The 15926-nt window shown below is 39.2% G+C and overlaps 1 protein-coding gene across 1 annotated transcript in view; it reads left to right on the forward strand.

The window, feature by feature from the left end:
- CCDC141 (coiled-coil domain containing 141) overlaps positions 1–15926 on the forward strand; it is a gene marked incomplete at both ends in the record, with an annotated part of 200424 nt that overhangs the window by 57849 nt on the left and 126649 nt on the right. The window contains one exon of the mRNA XM_080689625.1: positions 1600–1853. Within this exon, the coding sequence (XP_080545751.1) occupies positions 1600–1853 (254 nt within the window). The remainder of the gene's footprint in view (positions 1–1599; positions 1854–15926) is intronic.

Here is a 15926-nt window from a genome sequence, read left to right on the forward strand (position 1 = left end):
AGCATGAATAAAGAGTTAGGAGGAGGTAGAGATGAAAGAGGGAGAGATTGAGTGAGACATTCTGAAAAAGTAGAGAGAGATGAGGCCATGCCAGGTCTATTTACATTAAGGAGTCTATCCTTAATCTTGAGGCAATGATGCTACCATTTTAAGGTGTGCACCTCTCTCTCTCTCTCTCTCTCTCTCTCTCTCTCTCTCTCTCTCTCTCTCTGTGTGTGTGTGTGTGTGTGTGTGTGTGTGTGTGTGTGTTGAGAGAAAGAGATTATATTTAAAAAGAGCTCTGTGAGCCGGGCATGGTAGTGCATGTTTGTAACCCCCGCGCTTGGGAGGCTGAGACAGGAGGATCGCACAGGTTCAAAGCCAGCTTCAGCTATTTAGAGAGGCTCTCAGCAACTTAGTGAGACCCTGTTTCTAAATAAAGTATATAAAAGGTCTGGGAGTATAGCCCGGAGGTAGAAAAGCCCTTGGGTTCCACCCCTACTGCCACAAGGAAAAACAAAAAGAACTCTGTGGCTAAAGTGTGGAAAATGAATGAATGGATTAAAAGGATAGGAGATTAATAAAAAGCTAGATAAATCCAGACACCAGAAGATGATTTGGGGATGGAGAGAAACAAACATATGTAGGATGTGGGGGGTGGGTTGATGTCTTGATGAGGATGGGATGCAGGGAGAGGTGTGCCACACATGACTACTGGTTCCCACTCCCTGCTTGAAGACAGTGGGTAGCCCTTTATTCATTCCTCCAACTGGCTCAAGTCCTGATGTACTTCAGTGTGCTGTTCTCAGCTCCTTCCTCCTTGACTTTTTTTTTTCCTTGGTGGACCTTCAATTTTCAGGATTAAATCCCAGTTCTGCAAGATGTTACCCAAACTTACAATGCCATGTACTCCAGAGATTAGAAAGTGATTGTTCATTTGTCAGATAAATATGCTTTTATCTCATGGGTTTTTTTAAACAAAATTAAAGACATACAAATACACTTAAAATTCAAAAGCTTTCACATAAAAAGTTGTATTTATAACTCTTTAAAACAGTGGGAAACTCTCTCACTAGTGGGCTCATATTCTCTCATGTCAGCAGATGGTCAGAAGTGAATGAAAGCTGCTGCCATTAGACTGAATGAGCCTTTTTCACCTCGCCATGGCCCCAGGCAGCTAGCTGCCTGGACACCACATTCATTGGTTTTTGGTTTGGCCATGACAGGCATGACATTTAAACCCTAGATATTTAGTCCAATCACCTCAGGGAGAGTAGGTACCATAACCAGTATCAGACCACTAAAAACAGAGTGAACCAGTGCCAGAATCCGACTGCCTTACCACTCTCGATGCTGAATTAGGCTATTGCTGAGTTTTAGCTTCCAACATTTGGCACCTGGGGTTATTTGCCAGGTCCAACTTTGGAAACTGTTGGGCCAAGGTGTTTTACCAGTTTTTTTTCACATATTATAAGCTGTTCATAGATACACATTTAAATTCCTTGCAGTGTGGTTTAGTGTCAATATAAACGTCTTTTAAATTGTATAAAGAATGTAGATGTTGCTATATAAAAGGTTGCTTGTGTCATTACTCTTTTCTTTTTTCTAATCTTCTTCTAGAACTCTTAGAACGATCTCTAGCCCTTTTAAACAAAAGTCAACAACTCACTGATTTCATAGAAAAATTCAAGTGTGATGGGCCTAATGTCAATTCTGAGCTGACTCAGGGAGCTCAGAGCAGCTGTCTGAAGATCGACAGCCTTCTTGAACTACTACAAGACAGGAGAAGGCAACTAGACAAGTACCTGCAGCAACAGCGGCAAGAATTGAGTCAGGTTCTGCAGATGTGTCTCTGGGACCAACAAGAAAACCAGGTAACCTGCATAAATGTCAGATGGTGTGCTGGCCTCAACGCATTGGTTATTATGTGGATTCGCCACACCCTGGGATAGTATCTTGGTCATCATAGTTGAATCTTTTAATCTTTCTTCCAAACTACCACTTTGTTTTCCCAAATAGATCTGAGCATAAAAGCCAAGATTGTGTTTTTCCTTTTAAAATATTGATTGTATGAATGGCAGAACACCTGTGGTCAATTTTGAGAATGACTGCTCTATCATCGGATTCTCTATCTTACTTCCTTCCAGGTCGATACTTGTAGGCACATTTCTTTATGATTCTGAAATGCTGATTTTAGTTTTATGAGAAATTGGAGAGGCATGCCGATATTGAATTGCTGCTAATGTCATTTTTGGAGGTCTGTAGCCTTGCCGGACATGGTGCTGCATGCTATATTCCCAGTACTTGGGAGCCTGAAACAGTAGGATCACAGGTTCAAGAGCAGCCTCAGCAACTTAGTTAGACCTTCAGCCACTTAGACCTTGTTTCAAAATAAATTAATAAATAAATACAGTCATGCATACATAAATAGGGGTATGGCTCAGAGGTAGAATGGCCCTGGGTCAAACTCCCAATACAAAAATAAAAGCTATGTGATCTCAAAATATAAATTGTTCTTAGAAGAGTTGTATGGTGCTAATGAAGAAATGTGACTGACAGGGCTGAATGAGTGGTTAGAGGGCTCTGGGAGCTGAGCTTGCGGACTCATTAGAGCTCACTACCCACGTTGCGGTCACAGCTCTGCTTGCTCGTAAGCAAGCTTGCCAGGTATTCCTTCCACCCCAGTCATTTGAGGGTAAGAGTGGACAAAATTCTATTTGCAGTCCTCCAACTCAGATAGGTAGTACATTTATTGAAACATTTCTAATTGCCTCAATCCCATGCTCAAATCTGGAAAGATTAAGTGGAAGAAAATTTTTGTACAGAAATGATGTAGAAATTATGTAGAGGGAGATCTCTTGGTCTGTATGCACAGGGGAGGGGTCTTTTTTTGCATGTTTTATTTTTCTCTGATACAAGCTGGAGAGAAAGACACACAGCTGGAAGCAAATGTGAGGCCAGGAGAAACTAGTGATTATTTTAAACTAGAAAAATGAGGACTTAAATGATGACTAACATTGCTAACAACAAAAATAACAACAATAATAATGAATTATTTTTGGTGGAACTCGGGATTGAATGGGGGGGGTCTACCTTTTAACTATGCCTTGAGCCCTACTTTTTCAATTTTGAGACAGGATCTCATCTCACTAAGCTGCCAAAGTTCTCACTAAATTTCTGAGGCTAACCTCAAGCCTGGGATCCTTCTGTCTTAGCCTTCCAAGTCATAAAATTACAGGCATGATCCACCAGGCCCATCTTCTTCATAAATACTTATTGAGTACCCACTGTGCACCAGGTCTTATCATAAATGCTGGGGATACAATAGGCACAAGGCAAAACTATCTTCCTCTGTGAATCTTCTTTCTAATGTGTTTCTCAGCCTTGGCACTATTGATATTTGATGCTAGGTAATTCCTTGTGGGCAGCTGTCCTGTGCACTGTAGGATATTGACTCTGACTATCAACTAGCCAGTAGTAGAGCTTGTGGCACGGCAACCACAACTCTCTCCAGATGTTCCCAGATATCCCTCAGGGGGAAGTTATCTCAGTTGAGAACTACTGTTCTAATGGGATAAGAGTGTCATAAAATAAACAAATGAACAGTGATAAGTGCTGTTAAAAATCAAACAGGGAGCTGGGCGTGGTGGCACACACTTGTAATCTCAGCATTCGGGAGGCTGAGACCTGGAGGATCACGGTTCGCGGACAGCCTCAGCTACTTAGGTCCTCTGCAACTCAGTGAGACCTGGTTTCAAAATAAAGAATAAAAAAAAATAGGGCAAGGGGTGTAGCTCGGAGGTAGAATGCCCCTGGGTTCCATCCCCAGACCTGCAAAAACAAAAATAAATAAATAAATCAAACAGGACAGTACATTTTGATATATGTTGCTCTACTCTTAATGAGATAAGACTCTCCTGGGCTATGGCACAGAGCAGACACCTCCCGATGTCCTGTTGCTCCACATCTTTAGAGGACTTGATGCTATTTCTGTTTCAGGTTTGGCTATTCTAATAGGTGAGCAGTAGTAATTTTTGCAGTTCTCATTGGTCTACCTTTAAATTGGGACTAGTTCTTAATTTGAAGAGTTGTTGTATGTATAAATATATTCCCTACCATTTTAAGAGGGACTTCTTAGTAAGTATGTTTCCTTGCCCTTTGTCTCTTTGGCCAAACCCTTATGAAGTGTGTGTGTGTGTGTGTGTGTGTGTGTGTGTGTGTGTCTGTCTGTCTGTCTGTCTGTCTGTCTCTCTCTCTCTCTCTCTCTCTCTCCCCCCCCTCCCTCTCTCGCTCTCTCCTAGCACAGATTCTTTCCGCTGGGTTTAGTATTAGTGAGGTTAAACATGTTGAGGTTTCTAAATTGCTGGAGGCTCTTGTAGGCATAGTAAAGGTTTAAGAATCCACAGTTGTGGTTAAGAGAATGAGGCTTTTTCTATTATTATTATTATTTTTTTTTTTTTTTTTTTGTAGTGCTGAGGAGTGAACCCAGGGGCTCACACATGCTAGGCAAGTCCTCTACCACTGAGCCACATCCCCAGCCCTTTTAAAAATTTGAGACAGGCTCTTGCTAAGTTGTCCAGGCTGGCCTGGAATTTGAGATCTTCCTGTCTCAGCCTCTTGAGTAGCTGGGATTCCAGGTGTGTGCCACTACACCTGGAAAGAAAGAATCTTTTAGATTCCACTCCTAAGAGCCCTTGAATCAAAACTAATTTAATTACAGTAATAAGAATGAATCTATCTTTAATATAACCCATCGACAAATAAGATAGTAAATCCTTAAATATAAAATTTAGGCTTCTAATCTTAAAATGCCCCATGTTAACATTTTGTCTTGCTTTCAACAATGAGAGTAACTGGAGTAATTAATAATAACTGCTATCTCTTTGTAGTGTAAGAGCACCCTGCAGGCCAGGCTGTTGGCAGAGTTTAAGTCCTAGTTTCATTACTTACCAGTGGAGTAACTGAGCATTAATTTTATTTCTCAGTAACTCCATTTTCTCTATAAATATGGATAATAAGAGTATCTACCTCCAAGGGTTATTGGGATTATCTAATGAGTTATCGTATAACAAGTGCTGGGAACAGTATCTGGCACATGGTAACTACTATATTAACATTAATGATTTTCCTTATTATGTCTGAAAAAAGTAGTGAAGGCCCAACATATTATTACTCTTCCACTCCTGCCCCTCCCACTCCAGGCTCAAGTAAAACTGATCTTGGGTTTAAGGCCAATTTCATTATTTGTTTTAAGTTGTTCTTTTGGTGCATTATAGTCTTGCATCATCATGTAGCTCATGTTGACAGTGGCATACATTCACATAGTACTTGGTGATTCACCGCACCCCCCCACCATTTCCCTCCCTCCCAATGCCAAGTGTCCAGGTTAACAGTTATATTCACATGTATACACATAGTCAAAGGTAGCCTTTCTATTACTGAGCCCCAGCCTTCTTCCTCCCTCCCCTTGAGGATCTCCTCTATTATCTGGAGTCCCTCTGGTATCCCTAAACTCCCTAGCTTGAGCATATTAGAGAAAACATATGTCCTTTCTCTTTCTGTGCTTGGCTAATCTCACTTAACATTCTCCAGATCTTTCCATCTTCTTACGAATGACATAATTTTGTTCGTCTTTATTGCTGAGTAGAATTCCACTGTGTGTTTTATTCAGTTTATAGGATGTGATCAGATGAAAATGACCTTGACAATCTTGGTAGGTGCACTTGTTCAGTAAGCACTCAATTAATAGTTTAAAAAGCAAAAAAGGGTAGTATTTTTCCTCGTTATGAATTGATAATTTGTTAGACATGTGGAGGAGATTGTGATCTGTGCAGATTACTGCTATTACCATTTTAACATGATGCTGCCTTTTGGGCTTTTAACCAAATAGAGGCTTAAACACACATTTATTACACAAGCACACACACATAAATATTAAAGAAACAGAAAACAATGAAATTTACCTATTCATACTATATTGTAACTTTGTTTTTATTAAATTGATCAAATCATAGTCATACTCTCAGGTCAAAAGTAGAATAAGTAATTTTAATAAATATGTTATATATTACTATTTGGATATAAATTATTTAAATAATAGCTTATTGATGAGGAAGTAGTTGATATTATAAATAATATTATAAATTATTTTAATATAACTAACTATAACTTTTCAATATTATAAATAATAGTTAATGATAACAATAGTTAATGTTAACAGTGTTGATATTATGCGAACAAGGAAATGTTTTAAAGCCTATGTAGGTAATTAGCATAATTCTTTTATCTGGATTTTTCAAGTTTTTCTGGATGTTCTACTTGACAATTTTGTTGATGTAATAATGCATATTAGCACCAGGGACTCCAAATTGAGTGTGACTGCTAGTAATTGAGGTTTGAAGATTATCATCTTCCTGGATAATCTGATAATCCTAGACAACTGTAGAACCACACTTCATTGGAGGGCAAAATCTTTTGTAGTTATGTACCTGTTTTAAGGGACTATAGGAGCTGCCAAACTTTACATTACTAAGATATAATCTTTGTCAACTATTTTAACCACCTAAAAGAAAATTAAGGGAGAATTAGAACAAAAGATTACTGATGAATGATAACGTGCATGTCTGATTGCACTACTCCTAAGGGCCTTTTGCAAGATCCATTTAGTGTTTCTCTCCTTTAAGTGCTTATGGCCTAATGCCTTTGAAAAGGGCAGGTAATTTGCCTTTGGAAAAGAAATTAAATGACAAGTATGATAGTGACTTAAGATTTACATCAATTCCAGAAAAACGTAAAGGAAAGCCACAGAGTTCTCCATCTTAATTGGGATGTGAGAGCCTGGTAAACATAATCATGGCATGTTCTTTCTTTATCATTGTTTTTCAGACATAAAAATGGGTGCTTGTTTTACACTGAAAGATGAGCAGCTGCCCTTTTTCTCGGCTCTAGCAACATCTTATTTTGCAGATAATCTGCTTCATTAATGAGAATCAGAAGCAGCTTGGAGTATTTTGTTCATAATTAATTATCTTGGCAAGAAGATTTATGAATGTAATTCTTCTCAATTGCTCCAATCAGGCATAAGTGAGACAAACAAATATATTAAAACAAAGTTATTCATGGCCTCTTTGTATAAGACAGTGTCAAGGACATGTAGGAGAGCTAAGATGAGGGAGACAATTTCTTTACTGTCCAGGTCACATACACGTACATATAAGATACACATCTTTGGGGGAGGGGAGGCTAACAGAATTTATTTGGAAGGCGTTGTGGGTCACAATTTGAGTATAAAGTACATAATAATAATGCAGTATATTTGCTGTCAAGAGACAATTTAAATGATATCAGAGATGACCTGTATAAATACAGCCTCAGGGCACCAACCTTGATCCTGGCGGGCATCTATGAAACTGTGTGTGCAATACACACACGTGCACATGTGTGTGCTCTCTGATGCACGTTGCCACTTTCTAAGATTTAGAGCTTGAATGGTTGCCAGATTAAGTTAATAAGAGATAACATGAAGCAAGGGCCTTTTCTTGTTTTTTTAAACCCTTCTTTGACTGTAGCTTTCAAACATCGCCTGATATAAACCAAAATAAGGATCAAATTATCTTGATGATAACTAGAATCTAATAGTTTGATCCAATAACAGACATGAACAGCTATCCAGCCATTTGTAGGCTAAAATTGGTCACAAAATTTTATTTTATCACATAGGCTGTTCTAGAATTCTCTCCAAGGCATGCCAGCAAGAAATGCAACCTAACTTAGTGTTTGTAGGAGAAATATGTGATTTCAGAAGCAGTAGAAAACTTTGCTCATTAGAGTGTCTGCCCATCTCTCTTGTTCTCAGTGGGTGAGCAGGTCCAGGGCACTAACCAGGGCTCTGATACAGATGTCATGGCTATCAGCCTCCAGTGTTTACATTTACTAGCTATGTGGTTTGGGCTCAGTTATTGGTCTGTGCATTGGTTTCTTTTTCTGTAAATTAGGGATAATAATAGTATCTGCCTATAGATTTATTGAAAAACCAAATAAGATCATATATGTAAAAATGTTTAGGGCACCACTTGGCATAGGTTAGGTGCTGGATATGTGCTGAGTGTTCACATGGCTCTCTGTCAGCTTCACTGTCACTGCATAAAACCCTGCGTGTTAGCTGAACCCCACACTTTTTCTCTAAACTACTGTAAGCTTAGTTTTCTAAAATGTTCTCACATGGAGGAGAAGAATGTCATTTCATGGCTTGGTATCTAAGTTTATTCAAAAGATTAGCTTTCTTTGCAGGATAATTAAAAATCAATATTCCCCTCCCTAAATTTCTTCACCCATTAGCTAAATTTATATTTGTTAGAGTTGACTACATTTTCATAAAATTTACTTTTTTTGTCACTTCTATATAAAGTTGTCTCTTCTTTTTTATTTATTTACTTACTTATTTTTGTGTGATACTGGTGATTGAACTTAGGGGTGTTCTACCTCTGAGATATACCTCCAGCCCAATTTTATTTTATTTGGAAACAAGTTCTCAGTAAGATGAGGAGGGCTTTACTAAGTTGCTGAGGCTAGCCGGGCACCTGTGATCCTCTTGTCTTAGCCTCCCAAGTATTGAGATTACAAGTGTGCAAACCACACCCAGCTGTCCCTATGACTTGAAGTTTTATTTTCAACTATTTTAGTTACCCACAGTCAATTGTGGCCTAAAATATTAAGCAGAGAACTTGAGAAAAAATAATTTGAAGATTAAATAACTTTTATTACAGCATATTATTATAATTCATCTACCTCTCCTTCCTTTTTTCCTTCCTTCCTTTCTTTGTGTCTGTCTGCTTGCCTGCCTGCCTCTACCACTAAGCTACACCCTTCACCCCCGTTCTATTTTATTATTGGTTATTGTGGTTCATCTCTTACTGTACCCGATTTCTAAAATAAACGTTATTATGGGTATGTTATAGAAAAAATAGTATATAGGATTTGGTGCTCCCCTTAGTTTTGAGCAAACATTGAGGGCCTTGGAACATAGCCACCATGTATAAGGGGTGCTGCTATACGGTTTTTGACTGGGAGGTTCTTAAGCCCTCCATCAGCTGGTGTGATGGAGTCCATACTGTGACTGAGCTCATTCTCTGAAGTGATGTGTGTGCTTTCTGAGGAAGACTCTGTATTGCTGTCACCCCTCATACCCATTGTGCGACAAAATTAGCTGCTGCTGCTGCTGCTGCTGCCCGAGCCATCTGCTGAGCCCCGGGCTACCTGTGCCCATCCCTCTGCCTCCGGGAGCTCTTTTTCTTTCTTGTCCTGTCCTGCTGTTGGAGATTGTTGGCTTTCCTTTTCTCCCTGGCACTACCACCACCCTAAACTGGCCAGGGAAAGGAGCTTATTTTCTCTTTTCCCCTCATTTTGTAGTCCCTAAAGACAAACCCAAACAGCCAATTCATTTTAATACATTTCATGGGGAGACTGCCAATTAAACAAAATAAGTGAAATTCTTTATATGCATTACAGCATCCTTTAAAATTTAGCAGTTATTTATCCTGTCAGTATGATACTTTCTGACCAATTTTCTTCTGACAACCAGGGGTTTAAGGCCAAAGTTTCAGTATAAAACCATAAAGCTGTATGACCTTGGGACTGGGATGGTGATGGGAAAATGTCAAACTCTGGTCACTCTACTGCTGTCTCTCTCTCTTGACCTCACACACACAACGAATACAATTTGCTCTAGGGCTCTTAGAGTAGAATTCTAAGTTCTTTTGGAAAGCCATGCCTTGGATATCTTTGGCAGAGATAGATGTTGCCAAGGTACTGGGCAGGGCTATGCTGCCTTTTTGAAAGAAGACTTCCTTCTACTGCTAGGGAATGCCCACCCAGTGTGTTGGACATACTGCTAAAACAAAATAGAGCTCCAGAGACTTTCACTGTTCTAACTTTATCCACTGAACTAAAATAAACATCTTTCTACCACGGAGTCACTGGAATTAAAGAGCCTATCTAAGCCCAAATAACATGTGAGGAAAATGTTTGGAAGGGAAGTCCTTAGTACCATTTTTCTTGAAATAAAGGCAAGAGAAGATAAATTATATCCCAATATAGGTCAATAATTTTTTTTTGTGTGTGGTACTGGGTGTGGAACCCAGAGGCTTTCTCCCTCCTGGCTATACTCCCAGACCTATTTTATGTTTTGTTTGGAAACAGGGTCACACTAAGTTGCTGAGAGCCTCACTAAGTAGCTGAGGCTGGCTTCGAACCTGTGCGATCCTCCTGTCTCAGCCTCCCAAACGCAGGGATTACAAGCGTGCGCCACCACGCCCGGCTCAGGTCAGAATAATTTAAATACACGAGATTATAATATGAGACAGGGAGAAAGATTATTTGTGAAGCTTTTTAATAACGTAACAATTTTTATCTTATGGTAATATATTTTAGCTTTCTTACTATCCATTGACAAATAGTCTTGGGTTTTTCTGTGTGTGTGTGTGTGTGTGTGTGTGTGTGTGTGTGTGTGTGTGTTTTGTGGGGGTGTTACTAGGGACTGAATCCAGGGCCTTGTGGATACTAGGCAAGAGTTCTTTCTACCACTGAGCTACATCCACAGCCTTTTTTTTTTTTTTAAATTTGAGACAGTCTCACTAAATTGCCCAGGCTGAACTCAGTCTTGTGATCTTCTTGCCTCAGCCTCCTGAATAGCTGGAATTATAAGTATGAGCCACCAGTCCCAGCATGAATCCTGGGATTTAATAATTTGAAAAGACACTAACACCTTCTCTCTGACTTCAGTAATTCAACGAGGGATCCTACATTCTACGAAAGAAAATTCTGAACATTATGTTCTTCAAATCTCTGAAGCTAAGCCCAAATATCAACTGGCATATAGTTAGATCAGTCTCAACCTGCATCCAATAACAGAAACCCAATCCACATGTTTAGCAGTGTTAAAAGTCAAAATTATAACAAACATAGCCTTGTAGCATTTTGTTAGCTCTACTTATGATTCCAGAATTAGGCAGCAGCAGTCTGGACCCTGGACCCAGCAGGCAGAAGGCCCAGCTGCACCACACCTCCACAGCCAGAGGAAAGAAAGTGACTTAAACAATGAAGTGAGTCACCAAGAGAACAATACTAGTTACTGCTCACACCTGTGTCATTTAAGCATGGCTTAAACAGCTGGTGTCTTGTGATTGGCTGAGACTCAGCCTCTTTCTAGAGCAGTGGTTATAATCTTTTGGTACATCAGGTTACAATCTACAATATATGGACAAAGCCTTAGGGTTAGGGTATAAACTGTATAGACTCAGTTCAGGCTAAACAACTCCGTTTATAGCAACAATTCTTCTTTTCTCTCCCCTCTTATAGGTCCTCTGGTACAAACATCAGCAACATGGCTTTAGTGCCTCTTTATATATTATCACTTAATGGAGCACATGGATATTTGAAGTATGGTTATTGCCTAGTTAAGTGAGGACTGCATTTAACTGGCTTACCTATACAAGATAAAAACAAGTGGCTTCCTACTATATAAAAATTAAAGAAGACCCAGGTGTGTTGGGGCATGCCTGTGATCCCAGTACTTGGGAGGCTGAGACCGGAATATTGCAGGTTCCCAGCAAGTCTTTGCATCTTAGGGAGGCCCTCTGCAGCTTAATGAGACTGTTTCAACTTAAAAACAAAAAAAAAGTCTAAGCTGGGAGTGGTGGTGTATGCTTGTAATCCCAGTTTGTGGGAGGCTGAGACTAGAGGATCGTGGCTCACAGACAGCCTAGTGTACTTAGTGAGGCACTCTGTAACTTAGTGAGACCCTGTTTCAAAATAAAGAATAAAAAATAGGTCAGGGGGTGTATCTCTGAGGTCAAATACACCTGGGTTCCATCCCCAGATCTGCAAAAAGAAAAATAAAAAAGTCTAAGGGTATAGCTCAGAGGTAGAACACCCTGGCTTCAATCCCCAGTACCACACACACACACACACACACACACACACACACACACACTGTGTATATGTATATGTATATATATATATATATATATATATATATATATATATACACACACACATATGCATACATGAATGAAAACACAAAACCTTATAGGAACTAAGTTTATTGCTACAATACTAACATGTATTTAAAATCAAAGTAAACATTGAAATTGTCACCCGTGGCCATCAACTATAAGTGAAAATATTTTGATATATGTGTATATATGTTTTCGGTATGTGGAAGGGGGACTTAAAAATTCTTGGGTTAAAGAAGATAAATAATGAATGCCCTTCCCCCTCCCCCCATCCGGTTTTTTTTTTTTTTGTGGTCTCTAATAGTAACTGGTTATTTGGCAAAAACAATTTTCTCATGGAAAAGAAAATGAAAGTAATTTGAGGAGATTATCATCTTCCCTTAAGCATTTCTATTAAGGTGGTTTGAATTGTTTATTGCTAACTTGCCTCCTCCAGCATAGTTTTAAATAAAGATAAAAAAATAAGATCCTATCTCAAATTGTAGAACACACTGTAGGAAAAGAAATCTGTGGTGGTTGGTAGAGTTTGAAGCATGGGCACGGCTTTGGGCCAGGGCAGCAGTCCACCTTCTTACCACCTGCACCCTTTATACTTGGGAATTCCAGAGCATTTTGTTTTTGCGTGGGTCCGAGGCTTTAGTCCTGTCTTTGGCACACATTACTTGGGAACTGGAGCTCTAAGCCTGTGCTTGCTCAGCTCTGCTCATAGCTGACCGCTTCCTGGTGGTTTTGGCTTCATTTCCATTAATTCTCTCAAAGGCAGTATTTCCATTGAGCCACCATGATTGTACACGGGACCTATTTTCATATTAGAATTAGGTTCTATAACTGTAACCTTTGCAATGTGGTTTTTATTTTAGGAATGCTTATGAACATAGACTAAGAACCACTTCTCCAAAATCTGTTATTTCTGCACATGGATATGATGAGAAGGAAAAATAAATATTGGATCAAAAACATAAATTCTGAGCATGGAATTATTGCCCTCACCTATGGGACTACCTTCTTAATGGTTTTGTGTTAGATTAGTAAGATATTTAGCTTGTCAACTCTTTTTTTTTAATGTATATATCTGTTGGGTGTGGTGGCACACACTTGTAATCCCAGTGTGTGGGAGACTGAGACAAGAGGACTACAGGTTTATGGCCAGCCTCAGCAACTTGGTTAGCCCCTTCACAACTTAAAACAGCAAAATAAAAGAATAGAATAGGGCTGGAGGTGTAGCTCAGAGGTAAAATGCCCCTGAGTTCCATTTCCAGTACCAAGAAATATATATATATATATATATATATATATATATATATATATATATCCACTGTAGTCAGAGTATAAAGACTGGATGAGACAACATTATAAACTTCTCCAAATAGTACGTTATACATCTCTGTGTGAAGGTCAGGTGTACTTCTCTTATCTCCTAGCATGGGTTCTGAGTGGGCGTATAATGTCTAACAAACAAACACTAGTCCTTCCCTGCCCAAGGCTACTACTTTCAATAACGTTCTTGGCTCTCATTCCTACTTAGCTGATACACTTATGTTCAACACTCATGCATCTTGAGTTCCCTCTACCTGCAAAGAATGAATGTCTAATCTAATCACGTAAAGGGGGAGAGTGAAAATGAGTCCCTATGTTCTCTCTGCTTTCCCTAAAGCTGTCTTCCTCTGCTTAGCTACTGAGCTCAGCCAATCAGCTTCTTGGAAAGGGCCTCACCCAGCCCTGCCCTGTGGTCAGGGCTTTCCCAGCGGAAAAGCTCGTTTTGCCGCTCTCCTAGCTCTGCCTTAAATTCCTCATAATTAAAACTCAATCTTTACATGTATATTTAACAAGCTAGGATTTTCCAAACATCCTTAAACAACAGAACCATCCAATAAAAATATAATTCAAACCAAATATGTGATTTTAAATAAGCTAGTAGCCATCAAAAAGTAAAAATAAATATTTTTCTCTTTTTTATTTTTATGTGGAATATATTGAAAATGGCATACGTTCAGACTGTGCTTGGTGCCCTCTCCCCACTTACCCTCCCCCCCAAAAGTGAGTGTCCAGGTTGACCATGCTGTATTCATACTTTTACACATATTCAGATGTAGCTCCTCCATTAATCAACCTCAGCCTTCTTCCTCTCCCACCCTTCCATTCTAGCTTTGCTGAGGTTTCCACTCCATTGTCTGGAGTCCCTCTGGTATTCCTAATACTCCCTAGTTTGGACATATTAGAGAAATCATATGTCCCTTCTCTTTCTGTGCTTGGCTGATCTCACTTCACATAATGTAAAATAAATATTTTAAAATGTGAAAAGCCACGGCAGATGTGAAAAGTAATAACATATTTTATTTAACCAATATATCCAAGATATTATTTCAATAGGTAATGGAAACCATCATTCTCGATGAGATTATTTTTATGCAAAGTCTTGAGGTCTGATGTGTATTTTATACTTAGAGCACATTTCAGTTTGGACTAGTCACTTTCCACGTACTCAATGGCCATGTGTTGCTAGTGGCCACTACACTGGGCAGTGTGAGTCTACACCCATGCCATTTGGTAGAAATTTCCCAGCACCCTTCTTTAACTGTCAAGGTAGCTCTTGTTTTTCATGAAACATCCCTTATTTGCCTTTGCATCTTTGCTGACTTCTCTTCCTTTCTATCTTTTGTCACTCTCTGATGGCTACCATCCCCACCTCTATTCCCATTTAAAAAAAATCGGTTCCATCTCTTTTCTGACTTAGTTCTGTCTCCTTAGAGTATCAAGAAGCCATGTCAGACTGATAAACTGATCATAAACACATTGCTTAGGTCAGGCTAAAAGGTAGGAACTGAAGAGAGGAAACTTATTTCATGTCCCTCCATTAGTCTATGAGTGCTGAGAAAAGTTTTCCAGTTTACACTTGGGGTGCTTTTTGTTTTTCCTTCCTTCCCACATCCCCTCAATCCATAGATCATATTTTCATCATTTTGCAGGGATCATGTTCTACAGAAATGTCTATCATTTACTGTACTTATCACTTGGGCTTTGGGGCAGCAGCTGATATAATTTAAAAGCTTATAAAAAGTGCACTTGAATATCCATGCAGCTGTCCGCGGTAGCTACTTGCAAGATGCAGTGCCTGATTTACTGGGTGTCAGAGTATTGTGGTTGACATACCCTTGGTTATTTAGGGTGTCTTATTTTAGCGTGAGGGCTCTGAGGGCCTATTTTGTGTGCATTCCACAGTACACATGGTAAATCTCATCTATGAGGCTGCTTGTGTGTGCGAATGCCTCGTGATGAGATGTAACACCCTTATAGTGATCTACTTCTGAGTTTTGTGCCAACTTGTTTTTATCTTTCTTTCTAGGGTGTATCTGGTAGTAAAAGTGTGTAGCTCTAGGGAGTCAGCATACATTAACAGGCAGGTATTTGGACGGGATATACTAGCTATCACCACAGTTCTAGACAACATTTTCTTGTAAGGAATAGCATTGCTTTATGGGAATAGCATCCTTTGGGAGCTGAAATAGCATTGGCCAAATCTAGGGATGAGATCAGTTGATACCATTTAGAAATCAAAACAACCCAACGCCCTCCTGGCTGTCGTCGCTACTGGCATGTGTGAGATGACAAGTTTTTGACTCACAAAACTTAATAGGATCATCTGAGGGTTCAGACATCTCACCTGTTTGGGGGGATTAGCAAACACCTGTTTGTACCGCGTTTCACTCACGCAGCATTTATATTAACTGTCTCTAATAAAGCATTCTTGAGATTTTTAGGTCTCCCCCTTCCTACTTAAGCTAAGAATAAATAAACTCACTCCCAATACTTAATAAAATAAATGATCTCTGAAAGATATATTCATGGTTTGTTTTACTTTTGAGGGAACTCTTAAATCATTCCTCTGGCTGTTTTTATATGAACCCCTTCAACTTTTGTGAGAAATTATTTTATTTC

The sequence above is a fragment of the Muscardinus avellanarius genome (assembly GCF_963383645.1).
Source record: "Muscardinus avellanarius genome assembly, chromosome: 2".
NCBI lineage: Eukaryota > Metazoa > Chordata > Mammalia > Rodentia > Gliridae > Muscardinus > Muscardinus avellanarius.